The sequence below is a fragment of the Mya arenaria genome, chromosome 4 (assembly GCF_026914265.1).
Source record: "Mya arenaria isolate MELC-2E11 chromosome 4, ASM2691426v1".
Classification (NCBI taxonomy): Eukaryota; Metazoa; Mollusca; class Bivalvia; order Myida; family Myidae; genus Mya; species Mya arenaria.
The window spans coordinates 40,956,335-40,978,790 of record NC_069125.1 but is presented as its reverse complement, the minus strand read 5'-3'; the positions used below and the strand labels follow the sequence as shown (position 1 = coordinate 40,978,790).

General features: G+C 34.6%; 1 protein-coding gene across 1 annotated transcript in view; it reads left to right on the top strand.

The window, feature by feature from the left end:
- Positions 1-6,554: 6,554 nt before the first annotated feature.
- The window catches only part of LOC128232005 (DNA-binding protein RFX6-like), a 35,964-nt gene continuing 20,062 nt past the window's right edge, over positions 6,555-22,456 (top strand). Inside the window, exons 1-6 of the mRNA XM_052945330.1 lie at positions 6,555-7,303; positions 11,119-11,308; positions 18,458-18,581; positions 18,872-18,933; positions 19,729-19,806; positions 22,112-22,139. Coding sequence (XP_052801290.1) covers positions 7,126-7,303; positions 11,119-11,308; positions 18,458-18,581; positions 18,872-18,933; positions 19,729-19,806; positions 22,112-22,139 — 660 coding nt within the window. The 5' untranslated portion in view covers positions 6,555-7,125. The remainder of the gene's footprint in view (positions 7,304-11,118; positions 11,309-18,457; positions 18,582-18,871; positions 18,934-19,728; positions 19,807-22,111; positions 22,140-22,456) is intronic.

Here is a 22,456-nt window from a genome sequence, read left to right as displayed (position 1 = left end):
ATCTGGGTGCTTTACTTCTATTTTTCCGAGTCGTATCGCCTCAAGTCATGTAATACAACTTCTCCGAGGATGAAAATAGACCTGTATCCTACACATTGACAGCGGTCTAAATCTCAGTCCTACATGCCCGGCGGTGGTGAATAATTATCACCCGACAGTTGTGTTCATGAGCAGTGCTTTTTTTATAGTTTAGGCATTTGTAACTAATATCAAACGCAAACGATCAGACGGATAGCAAGAACTCCGACAGCCCAGCCCCGAAAGGCCAAAATCGGATCACCACCAGCCAACACGGGTTGTAGGCATACATCAAAGCTATTGTAATCGAACTCTGTCTCCATTGTTTACCAACGTGCCAAAATGTATTGGTGGAACTCCGTTTCTGATAGATCTCTCGTACAAATGAACAGAAAAAGAATAACTTTATTATAAGATTTTTATTTGGAGTATTAATGAAGCTCCAAAATCAAGACAGTTCCATTAACATTGGTATCTTGGAAAGGAAAATCTTGTTGTTGCACAAGTTCAATGTTATAACTTTAACATTGATTTTGATGTTCGTTGTTGTTGTTGTTGTTGCTGCTGTTATTGATGTTGTTGTTTTGTCTTGACTCCTCCCCATCCGTATCCTTTGACTTTTTCAGCTACACATGTTAACGCATGCAATATAGCGACAAATGAGATGTCGATGCGTTGAGGACGGAACCACTTTAGGACTGATCATTGACATGATTGGATGGAAACAGTGTCACCCATTTCCTCAACGTCTTGAGATTGTGTAAAATTGGAAGCCCAAAACAGTGTTAAATGTGTAATAAAGGCAGCAGACCAGCTGAAAGAGTCTTTAGAGCCCCAATAGTCTAATATCATTTGGCTTTAAGCTAAAGAGGGCATGACCAACATGGTGGAGGCGTAAATCAAGATTACCGTTACCGAAATCTGAATCTGGAAGAGACAATGAAAACAGATTATCTGCAATATATGCATTCTAATCATATCATTTATTTATTTTTGGTTGGACATCGTATATTATAGACATAAAACATAACAACAAATACCCACTTCAGTCACAATGTTTAAACTGGAATCGATAATAGATACAATAAAGATCAGGGGCGATATTCAATATTGGTCTTAATAAGATTTAAGAACGATGTAGCTAATCGGATTGCATGGTATAATGATAATATAATAATGTCTTGACAGTGCTCCGTCAGACGGCCGTATTGTGAAAAGTTTTGAAGTGTTTTAAGAAACTAAACTCGCAATCAAATTCTGTTAAAAGACCGAATGTAGGGCTCCGTTCGCGGCGTAGACTGCGCTTTGTCTCATTTAAAATGGTAAAGAAATAGTGAAGTTATCTTTGTTTAAAGTCTTTTTTTCAAATCAAAATATTGCCTTACGTCGTAGCATTTATGACGCAATTTATCACGTGGTATACACACACTGTCCATGTCTGACTATCTGGAAGGAAATATAAATGAGAGTGATGTTAATATCTTGCGGGCATTTTACATGTTCGTCGCATAAACCCACAACAGTTTCAACTCTTCAATGTAGTTATAAAGCTAAATGTAAAAGGTCAGCATACCGAAGCCAATAGAATAAAACATTCATATGTTGTCTTAACTTTTTCTTAGACTAGTTGGCAAATTGAAATAATGAGTTTGGTCTATAGTTGTAATTGGATGAATATTGACCAATCAAGTAATATTTTGACCCCCTTTGACCAAAGTTTTATACAAATGACTGCAAATATGTTTAATCAACAGTGAGTTCTTCTGCTAGGTAATTAAAAACTTTATATTTTAAATACATGACTCGATTGTATTTTAATTTGCTTAGATATCTTTAAATAATAAAAACTAAGATGTGTAATTATACAACATTTAACCATTCTGGATGTTTTATTTTGATTAAATTAGTTTATGTACAATATTATTTTTATTGAATTTGTATTGAAATTTGAGCTTGATGGCTTTCACTGCAATAAACCTATGTTTTGTTATGTAACCTATGTTACGTTATGTTAAACTTTCTTATTTTTCTCCTTCCTATCCCTCTCCTTTGAAGTTTTGATAATGAATGGCACAGAATAACAAATCCTTGTTGATGGCGCAAATCTTCAGGACTGATACACGTCTGGTTGACCACAGGGTGTATCACTGATCAGAGGCGTCAAACATTAAAGTGGGCTCTATCTTGTGTCACCGATAGTCGAAGAGGTGGAGAATGCGAGATATTTCTATTTTTTCAACGAAACCTTAAAAATGTATTGACAAGACTGATACAGACAGCGGTTGAGCAAGATAAGAAGCGCGGACCCACTTTAAACTTGATAACATTGACAAAAGATCTTCAATAAATGTGATAATATTGAAAATGCATCCACAAAGTTTTGTGATTAAATTCAACATGTATCAATTGAATTGAAGCAATTCTTCATTCGAGTTCATATCTGAGTCAAACTAGGTACCCATTTGGCATTCCGTTCTAATAAACGAGAGTTGTGGGTAAAAGAACTCCAATCAAAATGACTCAACTATGCACTCGGATTTGTTTAATATAAATCAAATTCCCATTTTACACCATTGAGCTTAACTAAAAGATACACAGGCCATCTTGTCAAAAACTTATCGTACATTCGTAGTGTGATATATTTGAAACTAATGATAAGACTGGAAATATTAGACTAGGTGTTTTTCAATATACGAGTTAAAATCTTAATTCTATTTCTGACACTCTCTAAGCGTTCAACTGAAGCTCCTGATTTTACGACATTTGGTCGTACTCGTTGATAAGAGGCCCCCACTATCTTATCCACGATAAATCAGGGATTTCAGTGAAAAGTGAAGCACAAGTCACAAGCTAACTGAAAACTCAAATTGGCATTGCTTAACTGGCCAATAAAGTTACTAGCTTCAAAATAACTACTCAAAATTTAGATAGTACAATACATGTGTGACATAAAAAAAACGATATTTTTATCAAAATTGCTATCCGAAAATAGAATGAATACTGAATAATTAAACATCCAACTTCTTCCTGTAACCAGGGTTTTAGGACTTTTAATATCTTAATATTTCAAATACGACAATGTGAATTAATAAAGCAAAACACTAAGCATGCATTTCATGCCTCTTACCATAAGAACATGAATTCAATGCTTACCATGGGAGCATGGTTTCAATGAGTATTGCCATATGAACATGAATTCCATTTGTCTTGCCATATGAGCATGGATTCTATAAGTCTTATCTTATGTGCATGAATTCCATGAGTCTTACCATAATAGCATGAATTCGATGAGACTTACCTTATGAGCATGAATACTATAAGTCTTATCTTATGTGCATGAATTCCATGAGTCTTACCATAATAGCATGAATTCGATGAGACTTACCTTATGAGCATGAATACTATAAGTCTTATCTTATGTGCATGAAGTCTCATCGAATTCATGCTTACCATAATAGCATGAATTCGATGAGACTTACCTTATAAGCATGAATTTCATTAGTCCTACCTTATGAGCATGAATACCATGAGTCTTACCTTATGAGCATGAATACCATGAGTCTTACCTTATAAGCATGAATTCCATGAGTCTTCCCTTATAAGCATGAATTCCATGAGTCTTACCTTATGAGCATGAATTCTATGAGTCTTACCTTATGAGCATGAATTTCATTAGTCCTACCTTATGAGCATGAATTCTATGAGTATAACCATTTTAGCACGGATTCAATAAATCTGGCGGTATTAAATTGGAGTTCATTTGTATTACCATATGAGTATAGATTCCATGTGTATTACCATATGAGTATAGATTCCATGTGTATTACCATATGAGTATAGATTCCATGTGTATTACCATATGAATATGGATTCCATGTGTATTACCATATGAGTATGGATTCCATGTGTATTACCATATGAGTATGGATGGATTCAATGAGCCTTACCATAGTAACATGGATTCAATGAGCCTTACCATATAAGCATGGATTCAATGAAACTGACCATATTAAAATGGAGTTCATGTGTCTAATATATGAGCCTGGATTCAATGAGCCTTTCCATAATTATGAGAATGGATTCAATGAATGTTACATGAACGACTGTAAAAGAACAAGAACGCCTGTAAAATCATCAGTGTCAAATGTCAGACTGAATTAACCGCTTAAGAAATCCTAATTTATTCATTATCAACCTTACGAAGTAAAGAATTTAATGTTTTTTAGTATAATTTAAGTGGTCTTGTTTGACAGATGTACTCGTTTCTTGCGTTTGCATTCTCCGATTTTTGAATAGATCCCTTTTTCTTTCTTATGAAGAGTAGTAAAAAGTTGGTCATACACACTTTTTTGTCAACAAAACAGCCAGTGCGTCCGCTTAAGCCCGGAAGTGGCTTTCGCTTATTTTGTTGTGTTCTCTTTTTGGGTGTGGAGCGTATGTTTACCGGGCATGTAGCAGTTCTTAGTAGACCTAAGGAGTTCTTGGTAAATCTTAGAAGCTCTTATAGTAACTAATAGTAGGTTGTTGTAGCTCTTAGTAGTTGCTTTTAGTGGGATCGTTATTTATATATACTGTTTAATATTTCAATTAAATATTATATAAATTCTGTGCGGTTGAAAAACATATAAATGAGAAACACCATATTAATAATGCTCTAAATAACTATTAATTCTTAGATAACATCGGTATTATTTTGTATTATATGACATAACTTATAGGCGCGAAGTTTGTCGGTACAGGAAGATGAACCAGGCAGGATAAATGACCGAGTCGTGAGAAAGGTTCGGTTCTGGTAGTTCCCTATCGTCATTAGGTCTCCGGACCCTAATCTCTCGGAAGGGCCATAAATCCCTCGCCTCTGTGATTGCGCAATAGTCCACAACAGTGACACGCGTGTATACATAAACTGTCATCTTCTTTAATTGTCTATAATCTGTCATATTTGTATATACAATTAACGATATTACTTTTAATATATGAGAGAGTTATGATTTAAGACTTTCATAATTATACTGATGCCGTGTTCTTTGATGGCTTACTCAGCACTGAACATTGACTTAAGCCTGGGAAATAGAACATGTGTCTGTCCAACCCTACAATATACTTTAGTATCCTGTCTATCATGCATTCTGTGCTTAGTATCTTACTGAAGTCAGTCATAGATATTAAAGTACATGACATGTAAATAAAATCGGTCAAACTGATCACGCCATTCTCATCCAGAGCGATGTTAGATTTTTTTTATAAGGAAACCTCTGATGAATGATAGTGTATCAAGCTGACAGTCATCATATCTTATCATTTAAGGCAAAAAGGATGTGTCTGTTTTTCAGATGTTTAATCTTGAATTTTGTGAACATTCTGATTGTCAATTTATATATATTTGTTTTAAGTAATAATATCCATTAAACTTACAAAGGATTCATATTGATTATGATGCAGTCTGATCATCAAAGTTATAGTTTGTAATATATATGTGGAACCTCCTTAACCAAAGGTTCCTACATTCAAATGACAGCATAACAGTATGCTAAAAGTGACACTCTTATTCAAAATCAATGCATACACACGTGCATGAATTAAAACACATAACGATTGAGTGATAACCCAACTACTTACTAAATATTGCATTTATGAAAAATATTTATTACTGATAACAAGATTATAACCCTGTATTTAATTGCTGAAAACGCAAAAATATTAAATGGTCGGTGAGTGCTAAAAGATATACTGTGATCTACTATCATCTCATAAGCCGTGTTTTCTGCACCTTTCTTTCAAATTAAACTCGATCCTTCATAAGAACCATTGTTTGCGACATTTTTCATCCGTTTTTGATATATTTAACCAATCGTTTGAATTATTTTTGGGACTAAGAGTGCATCTTAGCGACCACTGGGAAAACATAATCAAAATTCAACAAACAGATATGTATATGGTAGTTGTTTTTGTTGTTGATGTTGTTGTTGTTGTTGTTATTGTATGCGGAACTTATCAAGGCCGTTAGTCTGTTAGCACCACAGTCTTAAACAGAGCAATGATCGTTTTAGAATACGAAGTTATCTTTATTATTTACCTCAACATCGTACATGAATATGAAAAAAAGAAAGAATGTAACTTGAACTTAACGCCGGCGCTTGTTTCAATCTCTAAAAATAAACAAAGACAACAAAGCAAAAAAACAAACCTTCCCGTCCATTTACTGTTTCATATAATGTCCCCTTACCAGATAGCTTTCAATACACGGGCCCAATACTTGACAATTTTATATATCAATAAAAAACAAAGCTTGGCTATTTTCGTCTGAGGTCTACGGTACAATATTAAAACGGGTTTATCCTCCGACCAGCCCGTGATTGGTTAGGATTTAGATTTTGATAAAATGACTAAAAATTACTTTGTTATTAGAACCCCTTATCTCTACAATTACCTGTCACGAAACCACGTGATTTCGCGGTCGCAGACGAGATTTCAGCTACCCGTACACTAATGAAACTTGCTGGGTCTTATCTAAAGACTCTGTTTGCACTAAATTAGTGGACACAATGTTATACATTTTGATTTCAGTGGACTATTAGTGTTCAGTGTGTGAAAATAACGTACAGTTTAGATATATATATATATATATATAAAACAAATCATGTTTAAGTAAGGCACTCGAAATTGTATTTTATTTAAGATCATCTTACTGTTTAAATACTACAAATTACACTACCGCTAAATGCTTATCTTGTGTAAATTTGATCTTAAAATCTTGCTAAAATGGAATGCATGTAGTATGCATTTAAGAGTAAACACAGCGTATTATTAAAAAAAAAAGTTACCAAAGTTCACGGATTACACGGAATAACAAAAAGCATGTACAAATTGGAGGATAATAAATATTTGCAATTGAAACTTGATACGTATATATTCGTCCGTTTCCTGAATTTGTTACATTAAAAGCGTTTTGTAAGTAGTTTGTGTTCTTTCTAACTTATATATTACACTGTACGAGGAACAGCGTATATTTGTCTACTGTTAGAGCATAGAAGAACCAAACCCCCCTACTGTCGGGGCCAGTGTGTCTGTAAATAAATATCAGTGGAGTGTAGCCTGAACCCGGTGATGCTGGGAACTCTGCCTCCCCAAGGAGTGGAGACCCACAGCGGGCTCCCGCCTCCCGCGAAGAGATTCCGGCGAACAGGAAGTGTGAGCGACATGGACCGCGACTCCATCGCCAGCAGCTCCCCTGAGGGCGGATATAACCGAAAGTACCCCAAGTCGTCGGCATCGTTAAAATCAGGTATGAACCACCCAACTACTGAAACACCAACAGTCATAGTGTGTTAGCCGTCCCCTTAAGTTAATTACTGTTTGATATTTTCTCAATTAAATGATATTATCAACTTGTATTTATTTTAGACCGTTTTCATGTATAAATAATACTTAGTTTATATATTAAGAAACACCCAGACAAAATTTGATAGTTAGTAGTCATACTTGTTGTTATAGTTAAACCTTCATTTGTATTCTTTCTTTCTTTCTGCCTTTCTTTCTGTCTTTCTTTTTTTTTGCTTTCTTTCTTTCTTTTATTTATTTATTTATTTGATTAAGTATTTATTTCAATAATTGTAAATTTAATTAATGATTTTACATTAATAAGTTAATTCATTAACTAAGTAAATTTAATAATTCATTTATCAATTCTTTAATCAATTCCTTAATTAATTCCCAATTCATTCATTCATTCATTCATTCATTCATTCATTCATCCATCCATCCATCCATCCATCCATCCATCCATCCATCCATCCATCCATCCATCCATCCATCCATCCATCCATCCATTCATTCATTCATTCATTCATTCATTCATTCATTCATTCATTCATTCATTCATTCATTCATTCATTCATTCATTCATTCATTCATTCATTCATTCATTCATTAAGTTATTCATTCTTTCCTTAATTAATTCCTTAATTAATTCATTCATTCATTCATTCATTCATTCATTCATTCATTCATTCATTCATTCATTCATTCATTCATTCATTCATTCATTCATTCATTCATTCATTCATTCATTCATTCATTCATTCATTTATTTATCCATTTGTATTTATTTATTTATTTATTAAATAATTCATTTATTTATTAATTTACCTAATTTTATTCATTTATGTAAAGAAATCATTGTAAGGACCATGTATTATGAAGAAATAATTAAATTGGACATAAAACACCCCACACATCATGGTGTTATACAGACCATTTAAGGAGGACGATTTTAATTTGATTTTTGTTGTTGTTGTTATTTTCATAAAAGTCATGTGTTCCTTCCTCTTACCGTAAAATGCACCCGAATTAAAGGGCTCGTGTACTTTAAGATACAGGAAACAACTTCCCTTTAATGTCATAGTATAAATTCCAAAGAAACCAAAATATTGCAGACAGATTGATTTTAGAAATCAACATTCCGAAAATTTAAAAACCTCGCAACTTGGATTGCTTAGTTTCGAAGATGGCCACATATTTCTGTATTTACGGACTGCGAAGGCTGTATGTTTGGCCCTGGTCTGATATCGATACAATCCCCGGGCCACACAGATCGATAATTTCAATGATTTTACGAAAAATAGTTTAGTCGATACGAATTTTTGAAATATGAAAACTTGAAAACATCAAGACTCTTCAAATTGATAATATTTGATGAATGGCTACTGAAAAATCTCTGGCAATGCGGGAAGATGAAAAGTTGTGGCGAAGTGTGGTGTTTTGTTTTTAAGATTCATACCGAGCAAAATCGCTATCAAACTATCGATCCATGTTCAAACTCAATTGATTTTAAGTGTAACAATAAATATACAAATAATGATAAATATTTTATTCTACTTCGGATTACCGATGTGTAAATAATGGTAAAATCTCCAGAATTGTAATTTGTTTTCCATTAAATATGCTTTATTAGAAGCAATTTAAAAGTCCCGGAGCTGAGACTCGTTGAGATAGGAGACATTCTGTTAGTGAATATGCATTTTTTTGAAGATTTATTAGATGACAGTCATATAAGAAGTTTACCTTCATGTAAAGGAGTTCATCTAAACGAGAAATCTGAAGTTTTTGTAGCTTTAAATTTGTTTAATATGATTTAAAATGTGTTTGAATGCTTTCAAATCAAACACTCATGAAAACAAATAGTAAACGGTTCTTAAGAGCCATTAAGAAAGTGGTTGATGGCAGTCTGTAATAGCGGCGTGAACAAGCGGTTATATTGGTCATGTTAGTGCATATCACTGTTCAAAACCCATTGTTCAAGCACGATCACTGTCATTTTACTCCTTCAATTTACAGATAGTATTTACTCTTTATTTTTTCTTCCCGAAAGTTTGACCATGTGGCGGGTAACAAAATTTACAGACTTAAAGATGCCCCTTCGCCTATTTCAAATTAATATGGAATCACGCTTCATAAAGAGAAAAAGAGATCTTCCGAGTTCTCCGCATTTGCTTTATTACGATTGATCCTAATATAATAACAGTTCTGAAGTCTTCCTGAGACGACTCCCAACGATTCAGAGGGCTTTTTTATTTTGGGATTCTTTTTTTCTTAATAATGCCACTGAGCACGTTCTTCCCAGGACCCACGTTTGGTCTCCAGTTCTGTATTGAACCTCTTTAAATCCTGCAAGAGTTCTTGAAGGCCCGAGAAAACGAGAGAAAATCCCGTAATACCATGCCTGCACCAACATACCTTTCTCAAACAATACTTCATATTGATTTCCCGCGTAATCATTTAATATTCCTTATCAGTAGCATTGATTCACTCAAAATTGTTTGTGTCAAAAGCGTCCAAATTTCTCATAGAGATTTTCTATATTGATTTTAGAATATTGCAAATTTTGATGGATTGTATTAAAATACGCAGGCCAAAGTAGGTCACAGAAAACCCCAGCTGTTATTTTTGTGAAAATAAAATAAATTTCTATTGCCATGGTAATATTTTCGTTATAGGTCTTTCAACTGCTATGATGGTGTTCATGATTTAGTATAAAAAATGACAACCGGATTGTGTTTATATCTATTATAGAAAGTTTTGATTATGACTTTATGTATACACACTAAAACAACACAACCGCCATCATTAAATAACTTGTAAACACCTTATTAGGAAAGCCACGTGGGCAATTATGGCGGGCGCATCATATCAATTACAGCAATAATCCTATCAATATCTCATTATCTTAATCACACCTATAATCGGTTTATGAAAGGGATCGTAAATGTAATTAGTGTACATGTTGTTTTAAGGGATGCCAAAATCGGCGATGTCAGATCGAAAGTACTGAGGCCGTATTCAATAAACAACTTAGATTGAATTTAAGTTTAGATTAGAATCTAAGTATTTTGATTTGCCTGTTTATAATTATGTAGCTGTCCATAGACAGAAAGTTCTGGGTCCGTATTACAGAAGCATCTTAAGCAATTTTTAACATATTCGAACTGAGTGTAAAATTTGAAATTGTTATATTTCGTTAAAAAAATAGGTCTTTTAAAAACTTAAGTGCCCATATTTTAATTGCAGAATATACACTAAGCATAACACTTTCTTCAAATGAAATAAATCATTTAAGGAAATTGTTAAATTTTGGGAAAAGGGAAAATCTTAACTTAAGATGTTTCTGTAATATGGCCCAACTGGACGTTGATTCGCCTTTCAAACAAGCATTGCAATTTTAATTTATTTGTACCTTTATTATGTATTGTTTACCTCTTATTTGATGTATTTTATTCAGAAACGTATACTGATGTTTATAATATCTCTGCTGTCTTTGGTCCTATTTTTTCTGTAATATACTGCAGATGTCTACAGACAATCATAGTACGCATTGTTATTTATATGAATTAATGAATTACCTCCGTGATGAAAGCTAATGATAATGATAATACCGATTGTAGTAGATGTTGTTTCTGTAAAAAACTTAAAAAAATGTTATATCATAGAAGCGCTAAATATAAAACATATAAACGTATACCTCATTAAATTCTAATTAAAAGTGAGTTCGGGTTTGTAGATATAATGAGTTTGTAACAAAAATGACCTCCACTTCCGGTTCAGACTGTGGCGGCGGGGAGGAGGGCGGCGCATTCACGGACGAGGAGAGCGTTATGGACGATGAGGAACGTGCGCTGCTGGCGGAGGCGGCGGCTCACGTGGACGTCAACGGAAACAGCAGCCAAGGGCCCAAGAAGACCGTGGCCCAAATTATGCGGGACAAGAAGAAACAGACGGCCCTCACTCTCCAGTGGTATGTACATCTAAATTTATTTTTCAATTCTAATCAACATTGCAAATATTTTTTACGTTAAAGGTGGAGCACTGGTGTGTGTGTGTTTTGTTTGTTTGCTGTTGTTTTTGTTTGTTTCTTTGTTGTTGTTGTTGTGTGCGTGCGTGCGTGCGTGCGTGCGTGCGTGCGTGCGTGCGTGCGTGCGTGTGTTGTTGTTGTTGTTGGAGGGGGAATGAACTATGTTTAGCAATGACAGGGAAATGTCAGAAAACACACTTTTGGTTGCATTGAAGAAAACATTCGACACACAACATTCACAAATCTATTGTTTCACAATTATGAAATGTGTTATCACATTTAAAAAAAAAACACAAGTTCAAAAAACGTGTGTGACCATTTTGATGGAAAGCATGATTGGACCACGTGTCACGTGTTACATACTGTACACAACCAAAACGGACATGGCGTAGGAACAAAAACAGACATAGTTTGACGATTCAAAGGAGTCAACGGACAGAATACTAAACGGCTCGGATGAAAGGCCGAACGAACTATTAACGTTTTGGGTGTATACGGACAAGAATGACATGGTTTAGCGGATAAATGAAATAATGGGGCCGAATACAATAGCGGACCTGGTGTAGGGACAACACGGACATGGCTTTAACAGGTCAATGGTCTAGACGGACACTGAATACTTTAAGCGTACTGGTCGTACGGACATGTGGATGTAAATATAGGTTTAATTTGGTTGTTATACGTTCTTGTATCGTTGTCAGAGGAAACGAGGATTGTGAAAAGAACTTGTCATATTAATTTTTATTCAAAAGTACAATACAATAACAGTTATTTTACCAAAAATAATTTTGAAAAATTCTCTGATTCGATCCTCCATATTTTTAATAATGTAACTGTCGACATAGGGCGCCTTCACATCCTTTCAGTATAATTTTTCTTAAAAACGTGGATGAAAATGCATTGAAAGCCGATTTACTAAATCACAGTAATATATTTTAGTATTTAGTATTTTAATATCAATGGCGTAGCTCCAAGTAGGCACTTAAAGGCCAGACACTATCATCGTTTTCAAATACATGTATAACTGGTTGGCAAGGGGAATATGCCTCATTTGAGAATAATAGCCTGTCCTTCATTTAAACGTTCTTTTTCCGTGTTTTTTTTTCCAAGATATACATGCATGTAGTGGAAAACATACTTAGGCAAGTCTTGTATTAAGAACAATTCGCAAGGGAGCATGCCCCGAAGTCCATTACAAACCGGTTCTGGTCTAGGACTCCACTGAATATAGTACCATCTAAAATTACTACAACTTATTAATTTATTTGAAAAAGTTAATTCACAAACGTTATTTCGTGTCCACACACATGCTGTACAATGGGCTGTTTGGAATATCATTGTCATATGTACATGAAAAGATATCTATACATGCTCAATTGTAAGTAAAAAAATGCGCTTTCATGTTTCAACGACTCTTGTGTATATATGAAGTGTTTTAAGTGTTATTGTAAGTTAATAGTGTTGATTCCAAGCTAGTTTCAGTTTTGGTTTCAAGGGTTTGGAAACCAGTTTTGAAAGTTTAGCTTGGAGTAACAAATGCATGATTTTGTTAACAGCTTCGAAACGTCATGGAACCTCTGAATGTAGGCATTATTTTTAAATTTCTTCAAAACAATGACACCGCAGTTCTTCGTTTGTCTATTTTTATTAAACGGTGTTTCAACACAATTGTTGGATCACTGTCCGCCATGTTGTTTTTTTCAAAGAGAGCTTGTTTTCGGATGAATGCATTAACCGAGGAAACCGCCTCCGGAGGGTTTTCGATAGTTTCACCACCCGAACTCTCCTTTTGGTTTTCGTAAAACAAACAGTAAAACTGGTTTTCATTTTATTTGAAACGGTAACAGCAAATACAGAGTTTGAGAAGCCATACATACATATTTTATAGAATATGCTAAATATAATTAAATACTAGTATGTCATTTGTTTTGATTAAAACTTATAAGACGTAATATTAATGCATACAAGCGTTTATATGTGGTAGTCAAAACCTGATATTACTTCAATTAAACACAATCCTTAACATTTTCTGTTAAATTCATAACGTTCAAGTTCTTCAAAGCCTGATACAATGCGCTTTTTTCACACTTAGTACCCTGTCCCTCTTCAGCAGCACCCTGTCCGTTTTACAACCTGGCTATAACCTTAACCCTGCAATACACGATAGAATCTTTTACGCATTTTATTACAAAAAAATATACTCGTGAAATTAAACTCTCTTTTTCTCCCCGCAAATTCGTCGACCGAACGAAAACTATAATTATGAAACTGTGTCCTCAGTGACTCTTAAATTTTTAATTTCATCTGAAATTAATCCCTGGAACACACATGCTCCATGATAAACTGCGGAGGAAATCACGCACTGCTAATTTTTCAGATTGTTTCAACTACTTCACCGTACTTTGAAAAAAGCGAAGATCATCTAAATGCCATTGATCAATTCCATGGACTGGAAGTTAAACACTTGTGTAAAGGAATACCTTTTGACCATCAATGTTGCCTGGGTGAGTCCCGTGTACTCAATGAAAATAAAAGCAGATTTAAAGGAACTTTTAACTGACCCGTGACTTGAACAAATACAGTTTGACGTATGATTTTCAAGCTACGTACATACAACGCTAATGTTGGCAATGGGCAGTGTGTGTGTGTGTGTGTGTGTGCGTGTGTGCGTGTGTGCGTGCGTGTGTGCGTGTGCGTGTGTTTAATCAAAGCTGCACTGTCACAGACTGAACGTTTTGACAACTGTTTTTATTTTTTGTCTTGAAACTAGCCGATTTATGCAAAAATGTATGGACAGCACTGATAAAAGACTGCTGACAAAAATCAGATCGCAAATTTTCATATTTAAGTTAAAAAGATAATGTTTTATGCGTCTTTCTTTAACCGTTAGGCATAACACATTAAATTTCGAACGGAAATATGAAAATCTGCGATCTGATCTTTTGTCAGCAGTCTTATGCCACTGGATTGCAGACATTTACGCAAAAATGGCTCATTCTTAGACAAAAAATTAAAACGTTTATCTGTGAGAGTGCAGCTTTAATGCTTAACGTATAAATCAGTCTAAACAACTTTTACAACGATGTCAATTTAAAGCTCAAGCCTTCCTTTAAATAATATTGTCACAGAGCGGAATACTTTGTTAAAATATGAATAAATGCAATATACAATAGTTTGAACCAATGGATAATACAATTTCGATACAGTCGGAGAGATGCTCAAAAAAGGCTTGCAAGGAAAAACAACGGCATTTTATAAAGTCAAGTCAAGTCAAGTCAAGCACATGCTATTGACTCTCCCTATCCAACAAAGGCAATGCATCTATACAAAACAGTATATATACACTACAATTGAATTTACTGACATTTGGAATATTGATTCAGTTATTCAGACTTTAAGCCCAAACTCATGTTTCTACACAACGACCCTTTTACCGTATACTAGTACTACTATATTTACTTGGCGTCACATAAATCGACACACAAATCCAGATAAGACTCCTCTGACTGCTTGGCTTGATATGGATTGCGCACCGGGAGCTCAGGGCCCAGTGTTTACACGAACCAGCAGCCCGCCACGGGCCCCGTGCCCACTTATTCTACACCTGTGTCCATTAGCTCACACGATGCCGACTTGCTTCGACTAGTGGAAGAACTTAATCAATGCCACTGAGCGATGGACCAACTTTATCGTTTTGAAGAGAAGGAAAACATTGAAATACGGCATGTTCATGTTTGAAAACATTGAAATACGGCATGATCATGTTTGAAACTCGGGGAATGAACTACATTTACACAGTCGAAAACATATTATTATTTCGAATAAAGAACATTTTCCTTCAAGGGATGGTCATAAAATACCAACGATAAAACATAATACTTTGTTTTCAGAACAGGTAGCGTCCACTAAAAACTGTTTGCGTTGACGTCACAGTCAAACGTGAGGTCATTTTGGGCACACGGACGTTAACGTCTTGTGAAAACGCTTAATGTAAAATCACATAACTTTGGACGAATAAATGAAGTTTTTATGAATACATATTGAGAAAAAATTGTTTAAGGGCAATACAAAACAAACGTTTATGTCTACTTTTTAATTGCATTGTGGGAAATGATATACTTCAGTTTAATTCCTCGTTATATTAAGATCGGGAAAATTAAATACTATTAAAAAAAACTTCTACATGTGGTGATACTAATTCAATCACTGACAGGTGTGTATACTAGGACAAATGGATGGTTATCTGGTGACAGATGATAAAGATATCAGAGGTCACGGGTCAGTCTAAAAAAACACAGACTGACAGAGCCTACCTCGTTTTTTCCTTAAGTCCAGGACAAGTAGCACTTGTGTGACAATCATTGGCATTACACTCCTCTCGGACAAGTATTTACTTTTCATAAGACAAGTATGAAATATCAATAACGAAAGATAGGTAATGTCAGAGGAAATTTTGCTTGAACGAATAAAATCTTGCGGTGAACTTGCGCAGTTTTTTGCACCGACTTGCGGATTTCGTAACCGTCCTGATCCTAATCATGCAAGCATTGCGGCGTTCTGTCATTAGCCTACTTGAAGATAGTTAATATCGATGAGGGCTAAAGATATAAAATAATTTTTACATCTTTGGCCCTCATCGATATTAACTCTGTTCAAGTGTTTTTTTCTTTTTTCTCTCAAGAGAGTGACAAAGTGAAAAACGGCGTTAAATGCAAGGTACTACGATTAAAAGATCATTAACCTGCAACATCATCGTGCTTGAAGACGAACCATGTTGGTGTAAGATATTCAGGGTGTACTCTCTGACTGTACTCTTCCTTCCAAATAAGCAGTACCACAATTCATACAATTGTTTTAAATTTTCAAAAAGGATGAATGAATTTCGAAAACAATGCTTCTTATGAAGGATACCGTGTTTTATTTGAAAGAAAGGCACAGAAAACACATGAGACGATAGTTGATCATTGTAAATCTTTTAGGACCCAACAGTCATTAATATTTGTGCGTTTTCAGCTATTAAATACACGGTTACAATCTTCTTAACATATATTATTATTTTCCATGAATGCATTATTAAGTAAGTATGTAAGGGTTTATTATATTAAAATAGGAGTATCACTTTAAGTAACGAGTTGCTACTTGGCGAAAGAACCAAAAACGACATGAAAACCCTACCCATTGTATGATTCTATAATTACAATTGGTGAAAGTCACCCAAAGAGGGGTTAGAATATACAAGGTTTTATTCATATTAATCTTTTTGTCGGTTGGTCTCTTGCTTTAATCGAAACAAGAACCGTTACACGATTTTAGCCATTGGCCGACTCTACCACTGAACCAGTATACACCCATTGGTTGGAGCATCGTTCGGGTCAACCAAAGCCTGGTTCAATTCGACATCGTAAAAGTCCGTACATCGACACGAATCGTTTAATTGTTATCTTCAAATTTCACTGAAATATTTAAGCCACAATATGACACTCGAAATGAACCTAGGTTACATTATCTACTTTTATTAAATTAACGGAACGAAATCTAAACAGTGTGTTATTCACTTTGGGCCGTCTTGAAACGAACCATGTACAAAGGGGATCCTGCCATTGAAATCTCATGTTTGTATTTACCGAATTTTATCTGGGATCCGATTATCTGACAATTAATAATCTTTAGAAACTTTCTCTGGCAGTTTTATATCATGCGTTTGTAGACATATATCACCCATAGAATAAATATTCTAGATAATTCGTCGGAAGCATCTTTATAAAAGTAAAAGTGGTAATTCATTAGTGGTGAGCAAACAAAATGCGGGGGTCATTTCATTACAGTTCACTGACATTATGATGGCGAAAAAAGTGTTCCTTATATCTATAAAGTAATTTCTAGGATGGGAGATCCATATTTGTTGGGGTTTTTTTTTGCAATTGCCACATTCATCATCATCACCGGAGCCGGAGACACATACCGTATAAAAAAAAACAAAGACTGAGCATAGCCACGCATGCACCAACGTATCTTGATCAACAAGTGTTGGTGTCACCAGCTTGGAACAGTCAACGGAACAGAGGCCAATTTCTCGAAACTACTTAAGTCTGGTATAGCACGATGAGGCTAAGATCACTATTTTTGTTCTTCTATAATTTGTGAAATATTTACATTTTTGGAAGTTTTTTTTTTGTTTTTTAATAGATGTTATTTACTTTTATTTATCAAAATCAGGTTAAAGTAAGACATTTTGCTAAACAAATAAACTGCTTAAGTTTGTTAGGCTCAAGAAGTTTCGAGAAATCAGGGCCTGAGTTCAGTATGGTTTAAAAGCGCACAGAATAAGTTGATGTATTTTTTTTTAATTTCAATGCATTGTCCTGTATAACTCATTTGATTTTTATGATCGAAACAAAAAAGCGTATGATTTGTTTACAGATATAAAAACAAACATTAGCGGTATTTTGGCTCTCTTTTAAGTTGAGAATGTGTGGCCACATTATTATTATTATAATAAAAACCCCGTTTATTAGGGCTGATATTTTTTAATCTGTACACAAATCATACGTGTTTTTTTCTGTTTGGGGCATTGAACTCAAATGAGTTAAATATGAGAAGACAGAACGGTTCACACAATTTTAGCTTTAAACTTGACAATGAGATTTTGTCATACGACTGCCCACACAACACTGGCAGCATCATTCATGTACTTTTTATATTACGGTTATGAAGCAATTCTCCGTGAGTTATTATCGAATATTACCAAAGAGTATTAGCATTCGGAGCTATTATGGGGCTTAAATGAAAATATGATTACCAAAATTGTTGTGATTATCAGCAGATTTCAACCCACTAGTTTGTATAAAATTGCTGAAAATCCTAGTAGTATTCTAGTAACTTTAATGTCAAATATATCAGGTTGTCTTAGAAGAAGTACTTACAACTGCAAGAATTCACCTACGCACTGTTCTTCTTTTTGCACACAGAGAAGGAGAAAAAATGACTTACTGCATATCTGTTTTTGAAACTCAAACTATTGGTATTGCTTAAGAAAGAAAATTAACAAGCAATAACAACATAACAGTCAGTAAGTACATTTTGTCTTTTTAGGTTAGAGGAGAACTACTGTATCTGCGAGGGTGTGTGCCTACCAAGATGTATCCTGTACGCCCATTACCTGGACTTCTGTCGCAGGGAAAATTTAGAACCAGCGTGTGCTGCAACTTTTGGCAAGGTAGGAACTAGAGTATAAGAAATAAAAAAATACTTGAAGAATGGAAATTACTTACTTTGAAATAAAACTAAATAAATAAGGCCTATGTCAAAAGCCGAACCACATACAGATTTTAAATGATATTTTTTATATATATTAGCAGTAGGATTTTGCTGTACTATTTGCTTTACTAGAATATGTTAATCGGTACAAATAGGGAATATGTTAATCGGTACAAAACGTTTATTAATCAGACAAGGATATGTTGCGTAATAAGTAATAAGAGAATACGACATTTCCTCTGATTTCAGACAATAAGACAGAAATTTCCCCACCTAACCACCAGAAGACTGGGAACACGAGGTCACTCGAAGTAAGTTATATCGCATTGTCTACGCATTGTCTCATGCTGCTGTTTAAAAAGATTTTACGCCAAATATTATTTTTGTTTGGAAGGAAGCGATATGTCGCCATTTTTTTAATTATTGACTTCATCGTTTGTTTCATGATCATGGAGGAATTAATGTATTTATCTAGTTGAAGGTATTCGCAGCGGCTTGTGAAAAGTGGCAATTTGTGCCACATTTATCAAGATATTCCCAATGCTGGTAAAGATGCCATCTATGATATCACATTTACTCGTCATGTATACTGTAGATATATTCTATATTTCGTCGAAAAGCATGATATATTATATTGAACCTTCTCTTCATAGTAGTTTACAATTTAAAGGATACTTGACGTGATCCTGAAGCACCCTTTTTTCAAATTATCCTCCTGTACCCTTCACCCATTTCCATTGTTAGAACATAATGGCTTGCCCGCAGATAGAGTTTCAGCGCATTCGCGCTTTGATTCTTCCCAGCACTGTGTACGTTTACAGTGAAGCGGTCTAAACTTATAGTAAACAGTGAACACATTTTCGATTGATCGAACTGTTTCAAACGTTGATTTAAATAGGATACAATCCAAGGTTTTTTACAACAAACCACCGGAAAGCATAAAATAAAGTTTGGTAAACACACCATACCCCGCTCTTCCCCCTCTGGTACAAGTTATTATTTTATGCCTCCATTAAACAATAAATACCGTAGGGTGAGGCTAACGCTTTTTACAATCTACATGCTTACAAAATAACAGGCTAACAGACTTTTGTCTTATTTTCCAGATACCATTATTACGGCATCGGCATCCGAGAGACCAGTCAATATTATCACTCCGTATACACGGGCAAGGGCCTGACCAGGTGAGAAACATAATTAATAGAACAGAACCGAACAGAACAGGACAGAAATTTATTAGACGCTTACCAACAAAGTACAATGTTAAATAACATCAAGCATAATTACAAAAAGTAATTGAACAAGTCGCATACTACTGAACCGATGTAGGTTGGATACACATAGAAATGTGCACATACATGTACATACATAATATGAGGTGGAACATACATATACTAATTAACACCAGTAAGAGAAAATTTATATGTTACAGATTTTTGAATTTATTTAGACAATTTAAATACGATTTATAAACAGAAAGATGGCCAAAACAATTACAATCTGTATTTATTAATTATAAAACTGTAAAAATTAGTAAGTTTTTCCAGACAACGAGTATGCTTCAAGAATTGCAATCAATTATGTTGTTTTTTTATAAATGATAAACAAACATTGGTTCTTTCAAAAAGGACAAAAGTAGACAAAATTAACATAATACGACTAAAGCATTTCTGAATTATATTAATTATTAAAGAAAAGACTCCATTTCCATTCCCATCCATACAGTGTACATTGATACCGATTTCCATTGGATTAAGCACTTAATATCGCGGTCGAGTATGGCAATTATTCTTGATACTCGTGTTTGTTTGGGACTGCCTGGATTACAGACCGAGGAAGAATGTAAGCCTTCGACTGATAGGAGGAGGCTGAATGGCTCCACTGGGCCCGCTGTAGTCGCTAATGGCCGTTGTGTTCAGTCCCTTGGCAGCGCCCGAGGTCGCGCCCGAGGTCCACGAGGAATTGGCAGTGTCAGGGACATCTTTATGTGTCTTAGATTTCAGCTAGGAAGGGGCCTGAATTAGGCGTATAATCTCCTACATACCGAACTTGTGGTTCATCGCTGGAAATGCTTCAAATATCCATGGGAAGCGCTTAATTCCATTTGATCCTGCTCGTCTCTGAGGGGAACTTAATTGTCTTTTTAGAATTTTTTAATTGATATTTTATTCTTATTATTCTTTTCATTCTTATTTTCATTCTTCTTCTTCTTTTTTTTCTTCTTCTTCTTCTTCTTCTTCTTCTTCTTCTTCTTCTTCTTCTTCTTCTTCTTCTTATTATTATTATTATTTTATTATTATTATAATTAAAACAATAAAAACAATATATATTCTATTTACGTGAACTATTTTCGTGACTTTATATTTATTGAGACTGCGCCTGTCACAGTCAATACCAAAATACTAAAACAATATTTTTGTTCTCATTTATGGAATATTGAATAACATAAAAACGTCACGTTTTGACTTAGAAATGTCATGTGCTGACCTTAACAATGGGTGCTTTTAATGGATAAGTTGCGACAACGTGATCAAATAACGCAAAAAAAGAGTTTTTGCATATTTTCTATTAATTTATGATTGACCGCAAAGTATAAACATATAAGACGATCAATGAAACATTAGATATGAAGATAAAACTGATTTCCTAGTGCTAAGAAGTCACAAAATAGTTTCTGTGATCTGAATACACTTGTATGCAGCTTTAGATGACGTACAAACTTTCAACTTCAAATATCCGCAATAAAATCTTCAAATAGGACAAATGCTGATTGAAACATCTATTACAGAGTCAAAGTACATTTTTGTGTGTGTGTGTTTTTTTTTGGCAAGCAGAGACCGCAAGTGTACTACGATGTCATGTCATAAATTCCTCAGAAACCCCATGAAGACAGTAAAACACCGAAGGTGTAGGGACAAAGATGGAATGTTCATTCAAGGAATGCTGTTTTGCTATGTCCACGTGCTATTCCTATGTTACTAGACACCAATCTATGCTCTAACAATCACTCCGGCCCGATGCGACTAAGTCGGCCCATAGCTTCGTACAGTGGTATCTAGGAATTCCAAAATTCTAATCGGCATTTAATGAACTTATTCGCACTAGAAGATTTGCTGAAATACGTTTATCATGCGCACTAATATTATGACATGATCACCTCAGTATATAAGATATGTTGAAATGTTTGTTTTGACAAAGTGTGTTTCGATATATCACGCCTGCTGGCCGTGGCAGAAGATAAAAAATACAAGGACCAAAACATTCAAAAAATGTATCTAAAGTAGTGGTTAAGCCAAAGACTTCTTAAACCTTACTTAAGATTTTATTGTTTACCCTATCTGGCAGTTGTAGAAGATAAAAACAGAAGGACCAACACGTTCAAAAATGTAACCAAAGTACTGGTCAAGTCAACGATCTTTTAAGCCTTCCTTAAGATTTTCTATCTTAGTTAATAACTTCATTTTCAACGGCACCCTATTCTATTTTCAGGTTTTCCGGCTGCAAGCTGAAAAATGAGGTAATATTATTTAAATCTTGGTGACTTTGCAAATAAACTTAGTGTCGTGCTTATAATAAAAACTTAAGATTACAACAATGAGGCTGGTGGTTTCAGACTTTATGAACTGATAGGCGAAAGCGAAAAGGGTCTATATGATTCTTTATTTAATGCCACTTAGATCCGATTCACTTTCACTCTCGAAAGCGCACACCAGGAAAGTTCGACATGCGTATCAAATTTTCTCCAATGTACCCCTAGACACTGTATCTGTCTCTAAACGTTTTAAAAACTAATTGTTTATAAAACTCTGTGCAACGTCTTTCGACTTTATCAGT